Source organism: Wolffia australiana, chromosome 1 (assembly GCF_029677425.1).
Source record: "Wolffia australiana isolate 7733 chromosome 1, ASM2967742v1".
Lineage (NCBI taxonomy): Eukaryota > Viridiplantae > Streptophyta > Magnoliopsida > Alismatales > Araceae > Wolffia > Wolffia australiana.
Genome location: NC_135835.1, coordinates 18,478,818 through 18,495,481, shown reverse-complemented (window position 1 = coordinate 18,495,481; position 16,664 = coordinate 18,478,818). Strand labels below are relative to the sequence as shown.

Below are 16,664 nucleotides of genomic sequence, written 5' to 3'. Positions count from 1 at the left end.
CTGAGCTCACGGATCATTGGGAGTCTGGACAGTGCTCAACACCTCCTGATAACATGATAAATGAACATATATTTTCATAAATTTTAGATGTTTTTAGTATTATTAATTTATAATTTATCATGTTATTATTTGAATTAACCAAATATTTATGCATTAGCTAGAAATTCCAACTTTTGCACATTATGATTATTTTTTGCTAACTTCATTGACTTCTATGAAGTCAATCAATTTAATTGCTGATGAGTATTTTATAATTCCAAATGTGCAGAAATTTACAGGAATTAGAAGATACAATTCTTTGGAAATGGGAGGATTTTTGGGAGCTTAGTGATTATCAAAATGGGCTGCAAATGATGAAATGGTGTTGTGGGCTTTTAAAGGAGAGATCAAAGGGGCTTGGGCCATGACCTGACCTACCTATTGGGCCTTCAAACACCTTACAAAAGAAACAAAGTGGAAATTACAAGTCAAAGCTCTCAACCAATGGAGAAAAAGAGCCAAATGGCAAGAAAAGAGAATAGATAATGCCCAAAGGGGTATTTAAGTAATTCTCCCTATGTATAAATAGATTTTTTCTCCCTCAACATGCTTAATGTAAGTTTATTGAAGTTTTCTCTTAATCTCGTCTCTTGTTTTCATTGAACAACGCCTGATACTGGCAAAATATAAGGATCCATACTTGAGAGGAAGCATTGAGGGCTCATTCAAATTTCATTGAGGCTTTAGGATCTTAGAGTTCTACTTTCTCCATAATTTCCCATCCATTTACCCTTAAAATCCATCACTTTCCCACTCTAAACACTCATTTTCTCTACTTTCTCTCTCTAAAATAGGGTTTTTCTCTCTCTAGACCTTCATCTATATCCCTGGTTACTCCCCTAAAAAATTTCATAAAAAATCTTCTTCATTTGCACATTCAAATTCTATCTCAAACTCCTTCTACACTCTCTCTTCATTTCTCTCTCTCTCTATCTCCTCATTTTGGCCCTTTCACTCTCTAGAATATGTTATTTCTCTCTCTAGACCTTCATCCATATCCACAGTTCATCCCCTCAAAATTTCATAAAAATCTCCTTCATCTACACCTTCAAATCCCCTCTCAAACTCTCTCTACACCATCTCTTCATTTTATCTCTCTATCTCTTCATTTTCTCTCTCTGTCCTCTCATTTTGACATGTTATCTCTTTAAAAACATTTATTTATCCCTCTAAAATATCTCCCTATCTCTCTCTAGATCCTCAAGCATTCCCTACTTTGAATTCCAAAAAATCGCATTAAAATATCACTTTTTTATCCTTTTAAAACTCAAATTTTCAGTCCTCTAGCCGCCACCGTGCGGTGCCCATGCGGCAGGGACATTCCTCTGCCCGCTGGTTCGTGCGCAGCCTGCGCACACAACCGCAGGGCACAGGGTAGCCCTGTGCAGGACTTAGCCAAATCAGCTAAGTCCTGACCATTGGGTTAAGCCCAATAAGGCTTAAGCCCATTTGGCTAAGTCTTCACTTAGCCAAATTGGGCTAAACTTAGTGGGCTGACCCACTAAGGCCAGCCCTGTACGGGCCACACCAGGCCTGCCGGGCCATCTGGCCTGCCACCACTGCCGCCGCCACTCCGCCAACGCCGCTGCCGCTCCGGCGATCGCCGGAGTAGGTAAATACCATATTTTCAGTATTTAAAACTTATTAAAAATAAAAAACTCAGAAAAAATCAGAAAAATCAAAAAAAAATGTTTTCTGCATTTAAAAATTCGTAAAAAATTAGGAAAACCCATAAAATTCATATAATCAATTTACAGTCATTTTTTAACGCCTAAAAAATTATTAAAAAATCTCTAACTCTCGTTTTTAATATTTATAGTGGTTTTTGGTGTAAATTTAATTCCATAAAATTCTAAAAATATTTATTTCTGATTTATTGAAGATAAAATATAAAAATTAGTGTAAAAATATTATTATGTGTTTTTCTTTCTATTTTGGCTTCAACTTAAATCATAGGGAATAATGAAAATTACCTAAAAATCTGTAAAAATCCCTAAATTGTATTGTATTACTTTTAAAATCATTGTCTTCACCCCAAGCTTGAGAAAAAATTCTGAAATTTAATTTCTGCCACTCCGTGGATGGACCCCTTGCTTTCCCTATATTAATCATAGAGTATTTAAGTGGAAAAACTTCATAAATATTGTTGTTTAAGTCTGAATCAAAACGACGACATAAACTCCTAATTTGCACTTATCATCTCCCATTGTCATCATCTGAATCTCATTCCGGATCAGTCGGTTGCTGCGATTTCTCATTGCCTTTTCCATTAAACTTGCATGCATTTTATTATGTTGCTGCTTCGTTCAGAGTAAACCTCCCTGGTGGAGCAATACGACGGGTCGACCCGGTTGTGTTACATCAGGAATGAGTGATTGGCTTGCTGGACAAATATCTTACCATCATAGAAGACTTTTAATCTTTGTGTTCCATAATATGACATGCCTTCAAGTACTTACTGATAAAGGGATTTTTAGAAGTAAAAATCTACGAATTTAGAAGTCATTATATGCATCATTTTATTTATATTATCTTTATTTTACTATAAATTTTCTCTCTATGCATTACTTCACGAAAATCCTCAATATGGCCATTTTTATTATGAAAAAACTTGTTTAGTGCATGAAAGCCATTTTTTGTTGTCATCTCATTTTGAAAGAAAAAAAAGCTTATGAGCGTCAAGATAAAAAGATATAAAAAGGGGGTTTTAAAAGTGGCAGACCAAGGGTAAGTTGGCAGCCCTCAATCCAGCAGCCAAGATAGTGAGCGCAATACGCTCAAGCCGACCAAGCTGCCAACGAGGCCCGCTGCACAAGGAGCCTAGAGCAGGCCCATATTGAGACCACCAGACAGGCCCACTCAGACATCAAGACACAAGGACATGCACTCAAGAGGTATAGAATTTTATTTCACCAAAGAATACTTGTGAGAATATATAGAGCGTTTTACATTTCAATATTTCTTGATATGGGATTTATATCCCACTATCTCTTCTATTCTCGCATCGGGCCGGGCCTATGAGCAACGAAGGCATCAGGGCCCAACGGGCCGCTATCTTATGAAATTCGAAAATAAATTATGATTGGGCTTTGAGCCAATCTGGCCTAAAGCCGGTATTATTTCATGGCGTTTTAAGTAAACAGATACGATATTTTCCGTCCTATCTTCTTAAACAAGATTGGATGGTGAGATCTATTCGATTTCTTTTAACTAGTTTTATATCAATTTCAGGTAATCTGATTGGTTTATGGGCATTGATAATAGGAACCCCCTACAAGCAAATAATAGTGCAGGAAGCTGACGGGGCAGCTGACTAGGCCCACTGACGGGGCGCAGAGGAGTACATCGATCTATTGGGTCCACAGCTGCAATTTAATCGCAGCCATTGACCCAAATTGACGAAGAATCAGACAGTTGAGGAGGGATAAAATTTGCCCTTCACCCCCGGTCGTCCTCCTCGTCGGCTGGCCGGCGAAAACCGCCAACGAGGGGTCTACAGGCCAGTCCAACCACCTCTGGAAGGCCGTTGGATCAAGCCTACCCTTCTAAGGGGTTGAGAGAACCTCTCTCGACCCTTTAAAGGGGGGTTTTGACACCTAATTTGCTATTTCTCGTCGCAGGAAATAAAGGGGATGGTGGAGGACTCTTGAAGGTGACCAAGGAGCTCTTGGAGGTGTCGTGACATACCTCGACAGCTTAAAAGACTCTTGAGAAGATTACGAAGATCAGAGTATCATTAAGTCGCACCCAGACGGAGGAGACGAGCAAGGGAACCACTAAACCGAGGCTCGGCGGTGATAAGCCTAAAATGCGTGTAAATATGTCATTGATTTGGTGTTTAGAATTATACAACAAAATTTATAAATACCCTTAATCACTAAATATAGAATATAGAGCAAGCAAGGGGTCGAACCACAGGGAGGCAATAAGTAAGAAGTTTAATCCAATTTAATATATTAATTCAAAGATGGATTAATTTTGTAATTAATAAACCTTAATTATGCTTAATAATGTTTTTAATTAATCAAAATAAAGTAAGAACTTAATTTTGATCTTAAATATTTTAGTCAAAAAGCTCAAGATAGAATTATTTCAATTATAAGATCAGATTAATTCGGATTATTAATTTCCCAATTATTATAAAATTTTAAAACAATTTTTATGAATTAAAATTGGGAATTTATTAATCAAGAAAGAGATTTTTAAATTGGACTTCAAGATGAAAGATTTTTCGAATCAAATTTTGTTTTTAGGTTTTTTATATATTAAATTAAACACTTATAAATCTCTATTATAACTAACTTCTAGTTATAATATTAATCATCCTTAACATTCTTATTCATATATTTGCTTTCTCCTAACTTTCTTATTATCTCTTATTACTATAACTTCTATTCCTCTTCTCAATTATTAATCCCACTATCCTCATATTTTACTCATATACTCATAGAGCTCACCAATAGTTAAGTAACCCTCTATCTTTATCCATAGAAATTTACTATATCTTATTAAACTTCCGTACTTACTTTATCCTTCTAACTGAAAATTTTTCCAACTCTTACTACATCTCTCGTTTCTTTCTTATCTCTAGCATATCTAAAAATATATAAACAATATCATATCTTATCACTTAGTAGTTATCCATCTTCCACTACATCAACTATCTCACTGGTATTTTTACTATCCCTTAACTAGTAACCCAAATATTGAATATCTCTCTAAAGGCCAGTCCCTTTGGAGACAACCCTACTCCAACTATACATTTGAGTAAGTTTATATATTTTATCAAATTTATTTTATGGTAGGCAATTAAAACTACAGTGACAAGTAAAATTTATTACGCAATTTGCCTTCATCACTTAAATAACTTAGATGTGCTCCAAATCTTATTCCTCTTTCTAAAGTTAACATTTATATTTACCATCACTATTTGGTTATTTAATGCAAGAGAACTGATTGTTTCTTATGATGGGAAGCCATGGTGTCATTCACAGAAGTGTCATCCCTTGTATCTAAATCATTTTTTAATGTAGATTACATGGTATTTTCCCAAGTCCGTTAATCACAAGATGATTACACTTAGAGAGAGATGATATAAATATTCAATAAAATCAATCGAGATGAAAAATATCCATTATATAAGCTAAATGGGCAACCAACATAAGGTAAAAATTTTAATTATTCTATAGAAGGAAGAGATGCTGCACAACAACAAAATAAATTCTAAGAATAATGGTAAAATATGATTTTCACTATAATTCATAGGCCAATTAATAAAAAGGTCATGCATCTACTATTTATAAAATATGTTAAGTCATTTCTCAGATATATATGCATATAAAGGACTTTTTTTAGTCCTTAAACACATGCCACCTCTTCTCCCTTTCCATGGCACAGTACTTCGTATCATATTCATTAATCTGTGTGGATTGTCCATGCATTCTCACTGTATTAACAAAACTATGTTTGAAGTGAACTATCAGTTCTGACAGATTAAAACACAAAATTAAAAATGTACCTTAAGGCACAATTCACTATGAAATGAGCATTTCATCTCATCAGTTCCATTTTCAAGCCATTTCTAGTTGTACTGATACCATTACACCTCCAAATTGGCAAGACTTCAATACTCAACTGCCGACACATTCTTGGTTTTCTTGGACTTCAAATCTAATCCACTAGAAAAAATTTTAGGAAATAAAATTATGGTACATGATTCTTGGACAACAATTTGGAATGTCCAAACTTATCCACTTTATTTTCCAATCAATGTCATATCAATTGAATAACTATATGCATTATATTCGTTCATATTTAATAACCAAAAATTGAAATAAATATTTCAATCATTAAAAATTGATCCAATAATCAATCATTGATCTAGATTTTTGTAATGTAAACGATTTTCCTCTAAGAAATCCTAGAATGTGATTGCAGTTGGGGTATTGAAGTCTTGTCAATTTGGAGGTACTAATGCCTTAGATATAATTTCAAAAAGGTTGTCGCTCAGGGCATGGATTTAGACAGGAACGGATCTTCGAACATTACCCTTGTGTTGGATGGTAATTTTTACAAAGAAACACCCACTGATAATGTCTCAACAGTACCTCAGCTTGGTTTTGCAGAACAGGTGAGTTATGTGGTGTAATGGTGCGCGTAGTTCTTGCATGTTTCCGCAATCTCTTGTATGATTAGAAATATTTGAATGTTGATACACGCACACATATATATATGAAAGATACATTAGGGATGATTATGGCATTTGAAAGAGTTGAAAAGGAAAAAATACTTCCAATTGATCATTATAATTTGAGATTTAATTCAGTTTGAACACTTCAAATTGGTATAACTTTTTAATTGATTTTTTTGAGTTTAAAGTATTTTTTTCATGATTTTACATCAAAATCATGAAGGATAGTCAGACATGGGCAACCAATTGATAGGGCTCACTTGGGACAAAGACAGTGATACCTGGTGACAAAAGACAACATAAGAGAGGATAATACGATAGAGAGGTACTATAATAGGAGGGCTATCTTTTTACTGTCAATGACAAGTGTGTTCCCTGCTGGAATTTTCTAGGAGACAACCAAAAAGAAAGTCCTTCAAATGAAGTAATAAAAGCAAAGTAGACAGGTGCAATCAAGTGCACCTACCCAGGAAATTGAGTGGTTCATTTCCTAGATAAAATAGAATGTTGGTTTAATTTAATCACTTAAATCTTCTGATATATACAACAATATCCATAATTTTACTTATGAGAATAGGGTAAGGATTGCACCCCCATGGAGAAAATATTCAATAAGTGAATTTTAACTTTATTTTTTATTTACTCAGAATGCCTTACTTATTTTAAGAATTTAATTTAATTTAATTTAATGAAAGAAAACTAGTGATAGTGAATGTAATCTTAAGTACTACTTTTTACACTAATCAAGTAATCTATTTATAGATCCAAGAAGAGAGAGATGAAGCTAGATGATCAGTTACCCCCCAAAGTACCTAAACCACTAATAAATCAAATGAAAGCCTACCTAATCAGGGTAATAGTATCTACTTTAAAATATTTACATATCCAACTTTTAGTTGATCAAAATATCTACTCAGTGCCATAATTATCCCAATAAATGGAGAGAAAAAGAGAGTATTAAAGTCCATGCAAATCTGCAAATACAACTATAGGGTTCTCTCCATCTCTCTTCTTACTGCTCTCTTTTGGCCTGGCCATGGCGGGCTCAAGTCGCATAGAGTAAGGGTTGTAGCCACATGGAGAAATTATGGAATAAGTGAATGTTGACTTTATCTTTTACTTGCTTACAATGCTTTACTTATCTAAAGAATTATATTTAATTTAATGAAAGAAAATTAATGTAATTTTAAGTACTGCTTTTAACACTAATCAGGGGATCTGTTTATAGCTCCAAGAAGAGAGAGGAAGCTAGATGATCAATTACCACCTTAAGTAAACATACCACTAATAAAAGAGAGTATACAAGAGAGTATACTCTATTTTACTCTTATTTGATCAAAATCTCAACTAAGTGCCTTAATAATCCCAAAAAAGGGGGAGTAAAAAAGAGTATACAAGTCCATGAAAATATGGAAATAAAAGTCTAGGGCTCTCTTCATCTCTCTACCCAAAGTAACCAAACCTCCAATAAATCAAACGAAAAATTACATATTTAACTTTTACTTGATCAGAATCTGTACTCAATGCCAAAATAATGCAAAAAAAGGAGAGAAAAAGAGAGTATACAAATCCATGTAAATCAGAAAATGAAAGTCTAGGGCCCTCTCCATCTCTCTTCCCAAAGTACCCAAACCTCTAATAAATCAATGGAAAATTTACACATATAACTTTTAGTTGATCAAAATCTCTACCCAAATGTCATAATACTCCCAAAATAAGGGAGAGAAAACGAGAGTATACAAGTGCATGTAAATCCGAAAATAAAAGTCTAGGGCTATCTCCATCTCTCTACCCAAAGTAACCAAACCTCTAATAAGTCAAACGAAAATTTACATATGTAACTTTTACTTGTTCAAAATATCTACTGAGTGCCATTATAATCCCAAAAAAAGGAGAGAAAAAGACGGCATACAAGTCCATGTAAATCTGCAAATAAAAATTCTAGGGATCTCTCCATCTCTCTACCCAAAGTAACCAAACCTCCAATAAATCAAACGAAAATTTACGCATTTAACTTTTAGTTGATCAAAATCCCTTTTAAGTTAGAGAGAAAAAGAGAGCATACAACTCCATGTGAATCTGCAAATAAAAAGTCTAGGGCTCCCTCCATCTCTCAACCCAAAGTAACCAAACCTCCCAAAGTAATCAAACCTCTAATAAATCAAATGAAAATTTACATATTTAACTTTAATTAAAATAAAAGTCTAGTTCATTAAAATCTATTTTAAGTGTCATAATAATGCCAAAAAAAGGGAGAGCAAAAGACGGTATACAAGTCCATGTAAATCTGCAAATAAAAATTCTAGGGATCTCTCCATCTCTCTACCCAAAGTAACCAAACCTCTAATAAATCAAATGAAAATTTACATATTTAACTTTTACTTGATCAAATCTCTAGTTAGTGCCATAATAATCCCAAAAAAGGGGGAGTAAAAGAGAGCATACGAGTCCGTGTAAATCTGCAAATCAAAAGTCTAGGGCTCTCTCCATCTCTCAATCCAAAACAAGTCAAACCTCTAATAAATCAAATGAAAATTTACATATTTAACTTTAATTCAAATAAAAGTCTAGTTGATTAAAATATATTTTAAGTGGCATAATAATGCCAAAAAAAAGGGAGAGAAAAAGATAGTATACAAGTCCATGTAAATCTGCAAATAAATAGTCTAGGGCTCTCTCCATCTCTCTTCCTAGTTCCTACAGCTCTCTTCTGGCCTGGCCATGGCGGGCTCGAGTCGCCGGAGGGAAGAAGACGACGGGAGCGAGCTCGAGAGAGAAGCCAGCGGCAGACCTTCGGAGAGGAAGCCATGGAAGCAATCCGACCGCGAGAACGATCTCGACCGCTCAAATCTCCGCGACAGAGAAGAAGGCGAGCTCGATCGAGAACCGGAGCTCGAAGGCAGGAGATCCGAGCGGCGAAGCAGCGGCCGGGACGACGAGGGTAGTCGGCGAAGTGGGCGCGATCGAAACCGGGAAAGGGATGGAAGGAGGAGAGACAGAGAGCGCCGCCACGGTCGGGACGAGGAAGAGGAAGGCGGAAGCAGCCCTGAAAAAAGCCACAGATCAAGGCGCGATAAGGAAATCGGCGGAAATAGGGCAATTGATGCTAGGAAGAGAGATCGAGGGAACCAAAACGATCGCGAGGAAGAAGAAATTGGAGGAAGAAGCCCCGAAAGGAGTCACAGATCGATGCACGACAATGAAATTAGCGGAAATAGGGAAATTGAAGCAAGGAAGAGAGATTTTGGGAGCCAAAACGGAAGCGAGGAAGAAGAAAAGGGAAGAAAAAGCCCTGAAAAGAGCCACAGATCAAGGCACGACAAGGAAATCGACAGAAACAGGGAAATTGAAGCAAGGAAGAGAGATCGGGGGAACCAAAACGGAAGCAAGGAAGAAGAAATTGGAGGAAGAAAAAGCCCTGAAAAGAGCCACAGATCAAGGCGCGACAATGAAATCGACAGAAACAGGGAAATTGATGCAAAGAAGAGAGATTTTGGGAGCCAAAACGGAAGCAAGGAAGAAGAAATTGGAGGAAGAACAAGCCCCGAAAAGAGCCACAGATCGAAACCCAACAAGGAAATCGACAGAAACAGGGAAATTGAAGCAAGGAAGAGAAGAGAGGAGAAAGAAGAGATCTTGCCGCCGCCCCCGCCGCTCCCCGACGCCATCGCCAACGCCGGGCGAAGCGGCGGAGTGTACATTCCCCCTTTCAAGATGGCCCAGATGATGAGAGACGTGCAGGACAAGAGCAGCGACGCTTACCAGCGCCTTAGCTGGGATGCTCTGAGGAAGAGCATCAACGGGCTTGTAAACAAAGTCAATGCCACGAACATCAAGAACATCATCCCCGAACTCTTCTCTGAGAATCTCATACGCGGTCGTGGGCTCTTCTGCCGGTCTTGTTTCAAGTCTCAGATGGCTTCTCCTGGGTTCACTGATGTGTTCGCCGCGCTTGTTGCCGTGGTGAATACCAAATTCCCCGAGGTGGGTAAGCTCCTTCTCAATCGAATTGTTCTCCAGCTCAAGAGGGCGTACAAGCGCAATGATAAGGTGGGCTTGATCTTCTCCTTTTTAGTGATAACCTTCCGTGGATTTTAATTTAGTTGCTGTTTAATGGGTTTTTTTTTTTTTTTGATTTTGTCTTTGCAGCCTCAATTGCTTGCGGCGACCAAGTTTATTGCCCATCTTGTGAACCAGCAAGTGGCGCATGAGATCATTGCGTTGGAGCTTCTGACGGTGCTCTTGGAAAACCCAACAGATGATAGCGTTGAGGTAATGCATGCGGATTTCATGTTTGCGCTGAGTTTTTTTTTTTTTTTTCGGTTGGTTGATCTATTTAATAATTTTCTATGATTAAAGTAATGTTTTGAGGGGAACATTTTGGCTGCCTTATTTCTCGATGTATTTTTTCGGTTGGTTGATCTATTTAATAATTTTCTATGATTAAAGTAGTGTTTTGAGGGGAACATTTTGGCTGCCTTATTTCTCAATGTATTTTTTCGGTCGGTTGATCTATATTATGTCCTTCAGGTGGCCGTTGGTTTTGTTAAAGAGTGTGGGTCGTTGCTTCAGGATATTTCCCCGCAGGGTCTTCACGGTGAGTTTCTTGTTGAGAAAGCCTCTTTTTCCTATTTTGGAATACATTTTGTTTTTTTTTCTTCTGGCGACTTTTCATCTTAATGTTTGCGTAATTTCTGCTTTTTATGTGCGTGTTGCCGTAATCTCTGCAGTTCTGCTGCTGTTGTCATCTTTCAATAATCGTTAATGATTTTCCATGATTAAAGTATTGTTTTGAGGGAAACATTTTGGCTGCCTTATGTCTCAATGAATTTGAGTTTTTCTATTGAAGCTTCATTTTTCCCATTATTTCGTCAGCCATCACAAGATATCCATTTATTTTATTTGTGCTGATCTCATTTTACGTCAGGATTGTGTATTATAAACGTTAGTTATTGCCAACTTGGATAGAAAATCATCGGTTGGCGGTATGTAAAGAGATATCCAAATTCAAGTTCTGAACATGGTTGAAAATTTGCTGCTCACGTGTTTTTCATTAGTGTGATTTGCTCTTTGATATTCATGGTTTATTTCATGCTTATCACACGACATATATGGTCCTAAGACTAATTCCGTTCTCTCTGTTTCTAGACTAATTTGGAGCTAATATTTTTTTTTCTGTTTTTTGATGATTCAGTAATTGCTCTTAGTTCTCGACTCCTGATCACTACCTTGATTTGAAGATAAAAAATGTTCAGTTTAGTGGCTTGGTTGAAAGAATCAGCCTGATTCTACAAATCGATTACATAGTAAACCTCATCAAAAATTGTTTGGCATAGGGCTTGTAGACATCCTTTGTACATTTATATGATTATTGTAGTATTACCAAAAACACATTGATATCTTTTATTTTCCAAATTCGTAGGGATTTTTGAGCGATTTCGAGGTATCTTGCACGAAGGAGAGATTGATAAGCGTGTACAGTTCTTGATTGAAGGCCTATTTGCGATAAGAAAAGCAAAGTTTCAGGTAAACCGGAGTATTAGATTCTAATGGTGGATTCTACCTGAGGATAATGCGCTTTATGTTTTGATTGATAAAGAAAACCTCTGTTATTTTCCTAATGTAAGAATTTAATGTGACAGGGATTCCCGGCCGTACGTCCAGAGCTAGACCTCGTCGAGGTGGAAGACCAATTCACGCACGAGGTCTCTTTGGAAGATGAGATCGACCCTGAGACTGGCCTAGGTTTGTCTTTTGTCACAACCATTACTGGGTGTCACGTATTTTAATTCAAAAAGAAAATTCTGCTATGACTGATTCACCATCAATGATGATAAGGACGAGTCTTCCTCATCCCTGTCATTGTCCTCATCATTGGTTCCAGTCTGCAGATAGGGTGCAGATGACGATTTTATAGTGCCATTGTCTCCCGTCATTCTCTGTTGACCTCATTCAGATGATGAGAAGTGATGATAAAATCTTCATTTTTGTTCATCTGCGAACCGGATGACAATAATGAAAATATCACTGTCACTCAAACTGCAAAAGATGATGAATGTTGGATTTTGGATGATGCTGATGATTTCATCGTCGTCAGCAAACACTATTTAGTTCTTTAAAAAAAATGAACAATATCTAATATTGACTCTCTGCTCTGTAGATATCTTCAAGTCGAATCCAAGGTTCCTTGAGGATGAGAAAGCGTATGAGGATCTGAAGAAGAGCATCCTTGGCGATGACGAGTCGTCTGGCGAGGACGATGGTTCTGACGCCGGTGGCTCTGATGAAGAGGACCAGTCAGAGGAAGAAGAAGATGAAGAAGACGAAGAGATGATGAAGATCAAGGATGAGACTGAGACCAACCTCGTCAACCTCCGCCGCACAATCTACCTCACCATCATGTCCAGCGTTGACTTTGAGGAGGCCGGGCACAAGCTGCTAAAAATCAAGCTTGAACCCGGGCAGGAGGTGAGTCAGCTTTTCACAGATGGGGTCGCAAATTAATTTGAAATATTGATCTGATTGGATCGGAGTTGGATCAGGTCAGAATCACCGTCCAATAATTGCTTGCTGATTATGATCAGATCACAATCAAGTATGGGTGATCTGGTCCATTCAGACGAGAGATCACTGGGGCATCATGGTCAACCATTTTGTATGATCATGATTGTATCGTATCGGAAAAGACCTCTTCCCGTGGCTCCGTGGTGTGCCCTCCTTGCGCGGCCGCCACCATACGCTCCAACTGATCATATCAAATTAGGTTGATCGGTCGGACCATTCTTATCATGATCAATTCTCGTGGTCGGATCAGATTGGATCAGTCACAGTGATCATGATCAGGCAGATCAGATCGCGATTTGGGTTGTCCAATCGATTGTAATGCCCAATCAGGGACCAATCCGATCACTAACCCCTTATAACAGATCAAGAGATCAAGAAATCTACGGTCCGGATCACGACTAAATGACTACCTGGTGGTGGGCAGATGGAGTTGTGCATAATGCTGCTGGAGTGCTGCAGCCAGGAGAGGACGTACCTGAGGTATTACGGGCTGCTGGGCCAAAGGTTCTGCATGATCAACAAGGTGCACCAGGAGAACTTTGAGACATGCTTCGTGCAGCAATACTCGATGATCCACCGGCTTGAGACCAACAAGCTGAGAAACGTGGCCAAGTTCTTTGCGCACCTCCTCGGCACCGACGCACTCCCCTGGCACGTCCTCGCTTATATCCGCCTTACCGAGGAAGACACCACTTCCTCTTCCCGTATCTTCATCAAGATCCTCTTCCAGGTGATCTCTCTCCCCTACTCACTCTCTATTCTTCTCTTCCTTAGATAACCCTGCCAGTGAGCTGCTTTTTATCTCTTCTCTCTATGCTGGATCCATTTTTTTTCTATCTCCCATAATTTAGCTGCATGCAGGGTTCGGCTGACTTGAGGGTTAGGTTGAGGTTGACGTTGATGTTAGCGTTGGTTGACTATTGGCCGATGACGGTTTCAACATCAACAGGGCTTAACATTGTTGTGACAGCCAAAGTTGACTATCTATGCTTTCCGTCGTTGTTGTTAACAATGCTTGCTGACATTGACAACGACATTGATGGGTTGACGAATTTTCAACTAGAATCTCATCAAGTTGACCTCGGATGTTGACTGACGGCGTTGACAGACTCCATCAACCTCTGTGATTGCCCTTCAACATCAACTATCGATGGTAACTTAGTCAATGTCTTTGTCAACCGCCCATAAATTTGCCCACTTCAACGAGTATCGGAGATGTTGAAGTTGATGCTGGCAGGTGCAGAACACTATCTGCATGTATCCAACTGTTTAGTGGGAAATATCTCCTCTCTCGTCCAGCTTCTTTTTTCCAACTAACTTTTTTTTGGGGGAAATCGAAATCGATCCTTCTGGTTCTCTCACTACTTCTGCCATGTGTCTCTCTCTCTATATATGTATATTCTATTATTTTATTTCCTCTCTCACCAGTCTCAGTCTAAAGTGGGAAATTCCTCCTCTCTTGTTTAATACAGTGCCATGTCTCTACATAAAACTGGTTTTTTTCATCATCCGGCTTGTCTCTCTATCTTTTGTTCTCTTAGGTCGGGTAAAATCCATTTCTCTTTATCTTTTATACTCTCTATTTGTTCTCTTAAGGTTAGGTAAAACAGATAAATTTCTCTAATTTTGGAGGTTTTGACGAACGGTTACAGGAACTATCGGAGCATCTGGGGATCCGGCTGCTGAATGAGCGGCTGAGTGATCTAAGCATGCAGGAATCATTCGAGTCCATCTTCCCTCGGGACAACCCCAAGAACACCCGCTTCGCCATCAACTTCTTCACCTCCATCGGCCTTGGCGGCATCACCGAGAACCTCCGCGAGTATCTCAAGAACATGCCTCGCCTCATCATGCAGCAGCAGCAGCAGTCCCAACCTGCCTCCGATTCCGACTCCTCTTCCGATTCTGATTCCGACTCTGATTCCGAGTCCGATACTGCCTCCGACACGTCATCTGAGCCCAAGGCCCGGGCCAAGCGCCGGAGGCGCAGCCGTTGAGCAAGCCGTGTCATGTACATACCCCTTTTTCCCAAAGAGGTTAGATTTTCCCCCCTTCCCTGGACGCTATTTTCCTTCTCTTTTTTTATCTATTTTTACGCCTTTTGGACTCCCAAAGATGCCCTACTTAGTTATTAATTTGCTTAAGGTCAGGTTTGGATTGGGTTGGCTCTGATCAGATCACGATCGTCCTCTGCTGATTGCACAAAGATACTGATCAGATTACGATAATGATCATGATCTGATCTGCATTATGATCTGGAGCTCTGTAATCGACCTGTTTGTATGATTATATTGAGGTCTCAGTGCACTAATACCGTTCTGCATAGAAAGTATCATAAAAGGAAGAGAAACTGGAACTTGAAATGATCCTCATCCTATCTAGGGTTAGTCTCATCATGTTTAGACCACATGAGCATTTTAGTCATTTAATACATATTTCCTGCAAATATCGGAACCTTCCCTTTAGGAGAGCAGCCAAGAAGAATGAAGCTAGAGTCATCAGTCTCCTCTCTCAATGTCTAACCCGTCCTTCGTGATCGTCTCTACCTCACTGCCTCTTCAGGCGGCTCGTCCCAGTCAATCCCTGGCTCCTCCGTTTGACCTCTCCTCTGATCATTCCTGTTCTACTCTCCAATCTTCGGAACATCTACACTTCTCGTCTAGCCCCCTTCCATAGCACAAGTGTACATCAAGGATTGTATCGTCACCAAGCTACACGAGCGAAATTCTCCCCTACACGAGTGAAATTCTTGATTTCCAATCCGAGATGTCCATTTCGTGGGGTAGCAGGGAAATTCTCCCCTACTCCCTGGCTTCTCGATTCTCGGCCATTCCATACCTCGTTCCATCTTCTCTTCTATTTTCCTCATTGCCTGCGAGCATCTTCTTCGACGACAAAGCTATATATGGAAAATTGTGCCAATTTTGGATCTCCATGTCTCCTCGGCGCAGCCCGGGAAATTCTTCCCTACTCGTGCAGCTGTCGGGGAACCGATCACGGTTCCCGGCCATTCCATATCTCGTTCCAGCTTCTCTTCTATTTTCCTCATTGTCTGTGAACATCTTCGTCAACGACACTGCTATATATGGAAATTGCGCCAATCTTCGATCACCACGTCTTCTCGCCGCCGCCTCCAGCTATTCCATTTTATCAAATTTCAGTTTCTAATTAACTCCATTCAAGAATTAAAAAGGTCCAAAAATCTCCAAAGTTCATATTTACAATTTCCACAACTTACAGGGTATTTCCGAGAAGGGGCAAAACCGTAACTTCCGGTGGGTCAGCGTCGGCAGGCGCTGACCGTTGGGCAGACAGGTTGGCAAACGGCGTGAAGACGGCGTCAGTCGGCGATAGGCTCGACGCGCCAAACGACGTGTCGACCTCTCGTTAGACGCGTCTTCTCCAATTCTTCCCCCCTATAAATACCCTATCTGGTTCTCCCCTTTCTCAAAACCTGAACAGCGAGCTTTCCTTTCTCTTCTTCTTCTTTGATTTCTTCTTCTTCTTCTTCTTAGGTTTCTTCTTCTTCGATTTCTTCTTCTTCTTGTTCTTGTTCTTCGATTTCTTCTTCTTCTTGATCTTGTTCTTCGATTTCTTCTTCTTCTTGTTCTTGTTCTTCGATTTCTTCTTCGATTTCTTCTGCTTCCTCGATCTCGAGCTCTTCTCTGTGATCGGCCATGGCGACGGAGATCCTCTACCCGCAGGACGTGCTCGCCGGCAGAGGCCTCCTTTCCATGGCCTCTTCCCCCTCCTTCGCCCCTCTCCAAGTTCAGATCTCACGATCCAGCCCCTCCCGAAACCCTAAGCCCCGGCGCAGGCGAGGCGACGGATCTAATCCCAACAAGCAACGACAAGGCGAGAAGATCTACGC

The 16,664-nt window shown here is 39.3% G+C and overlaps 1 protein-coding gene across 2 annotated transcripts; it reads left to right on the top strand.

Annotated features, from left to right (window-relative positions):
- Nucleotides 1–8,905: 8,905 nt before the first annotated feature.
- LOC144709626 (MIF4G domain-containing protein / MA3 domain-containing protein) lies at nt 8,906–16,384 on the top strand. 2 transcript variants are annotated; one of them, XM_078583221.1, is made up of 9 exons: nt 8,906–10,279; nt 10,379–10,501; nt 10,760–10,826; nt 11,652–11,755; nt 11,872–11,974; nt 12,390–12,697; nt 13,218–13,523; nt 14,446–14,829; nt 16,034–16,384. In XM_078583221.1, the coding sequence occupies exons 1-8, from the start codon at nt 8,951–8,953 to the stop codon at nt 14,788–14,790; spliced, it is 2,685 nt and encodes an 894-aa protein (XP_078439347.1). In that variant the 5' UTR covers nt 8,906–8,950; the 3' UTR covers nt 14,791–14,829; nt 16,034–16,384. The 2 variants fall into 2 exon arrangements, with proteins under 2 accessions (XP_078439347.1, XP_078439340.1); XM_078583214.1 differs by lacking the exon at nt 16,034–16,384 and having other exon boundaries at nt 14,446–14,937.
- The last annotated feature ends 280 nt before the right edge of the window (nt 16,385–16,664 follow it).

Bases quoted from the DNA above. Each gene is read 5' to 3' on its own strand.
- LOC144709626 (XM_078583221.1), top strand. From the start codon at position 8,951: ATGGCGGGCTCGAGTCGCCGGAGGGAAGAAGACGACGGGAGCGAGCTC. The intron at 10,280-10,378 runs GTGGGCTTGATC...TTGTCTTTGCAG, and splicing joins CGTACAAGCGCAATGATAAG to CCTCAATTGCTTGCGGCGAC. The intron at 12,698-13,217 runs GTGAGTCAGCTT...GGTGGTGGGCAG, and splicing joins AGCTTGAACCCGGGCAGGAG to ATGGAGTTGTGCATAATGCT.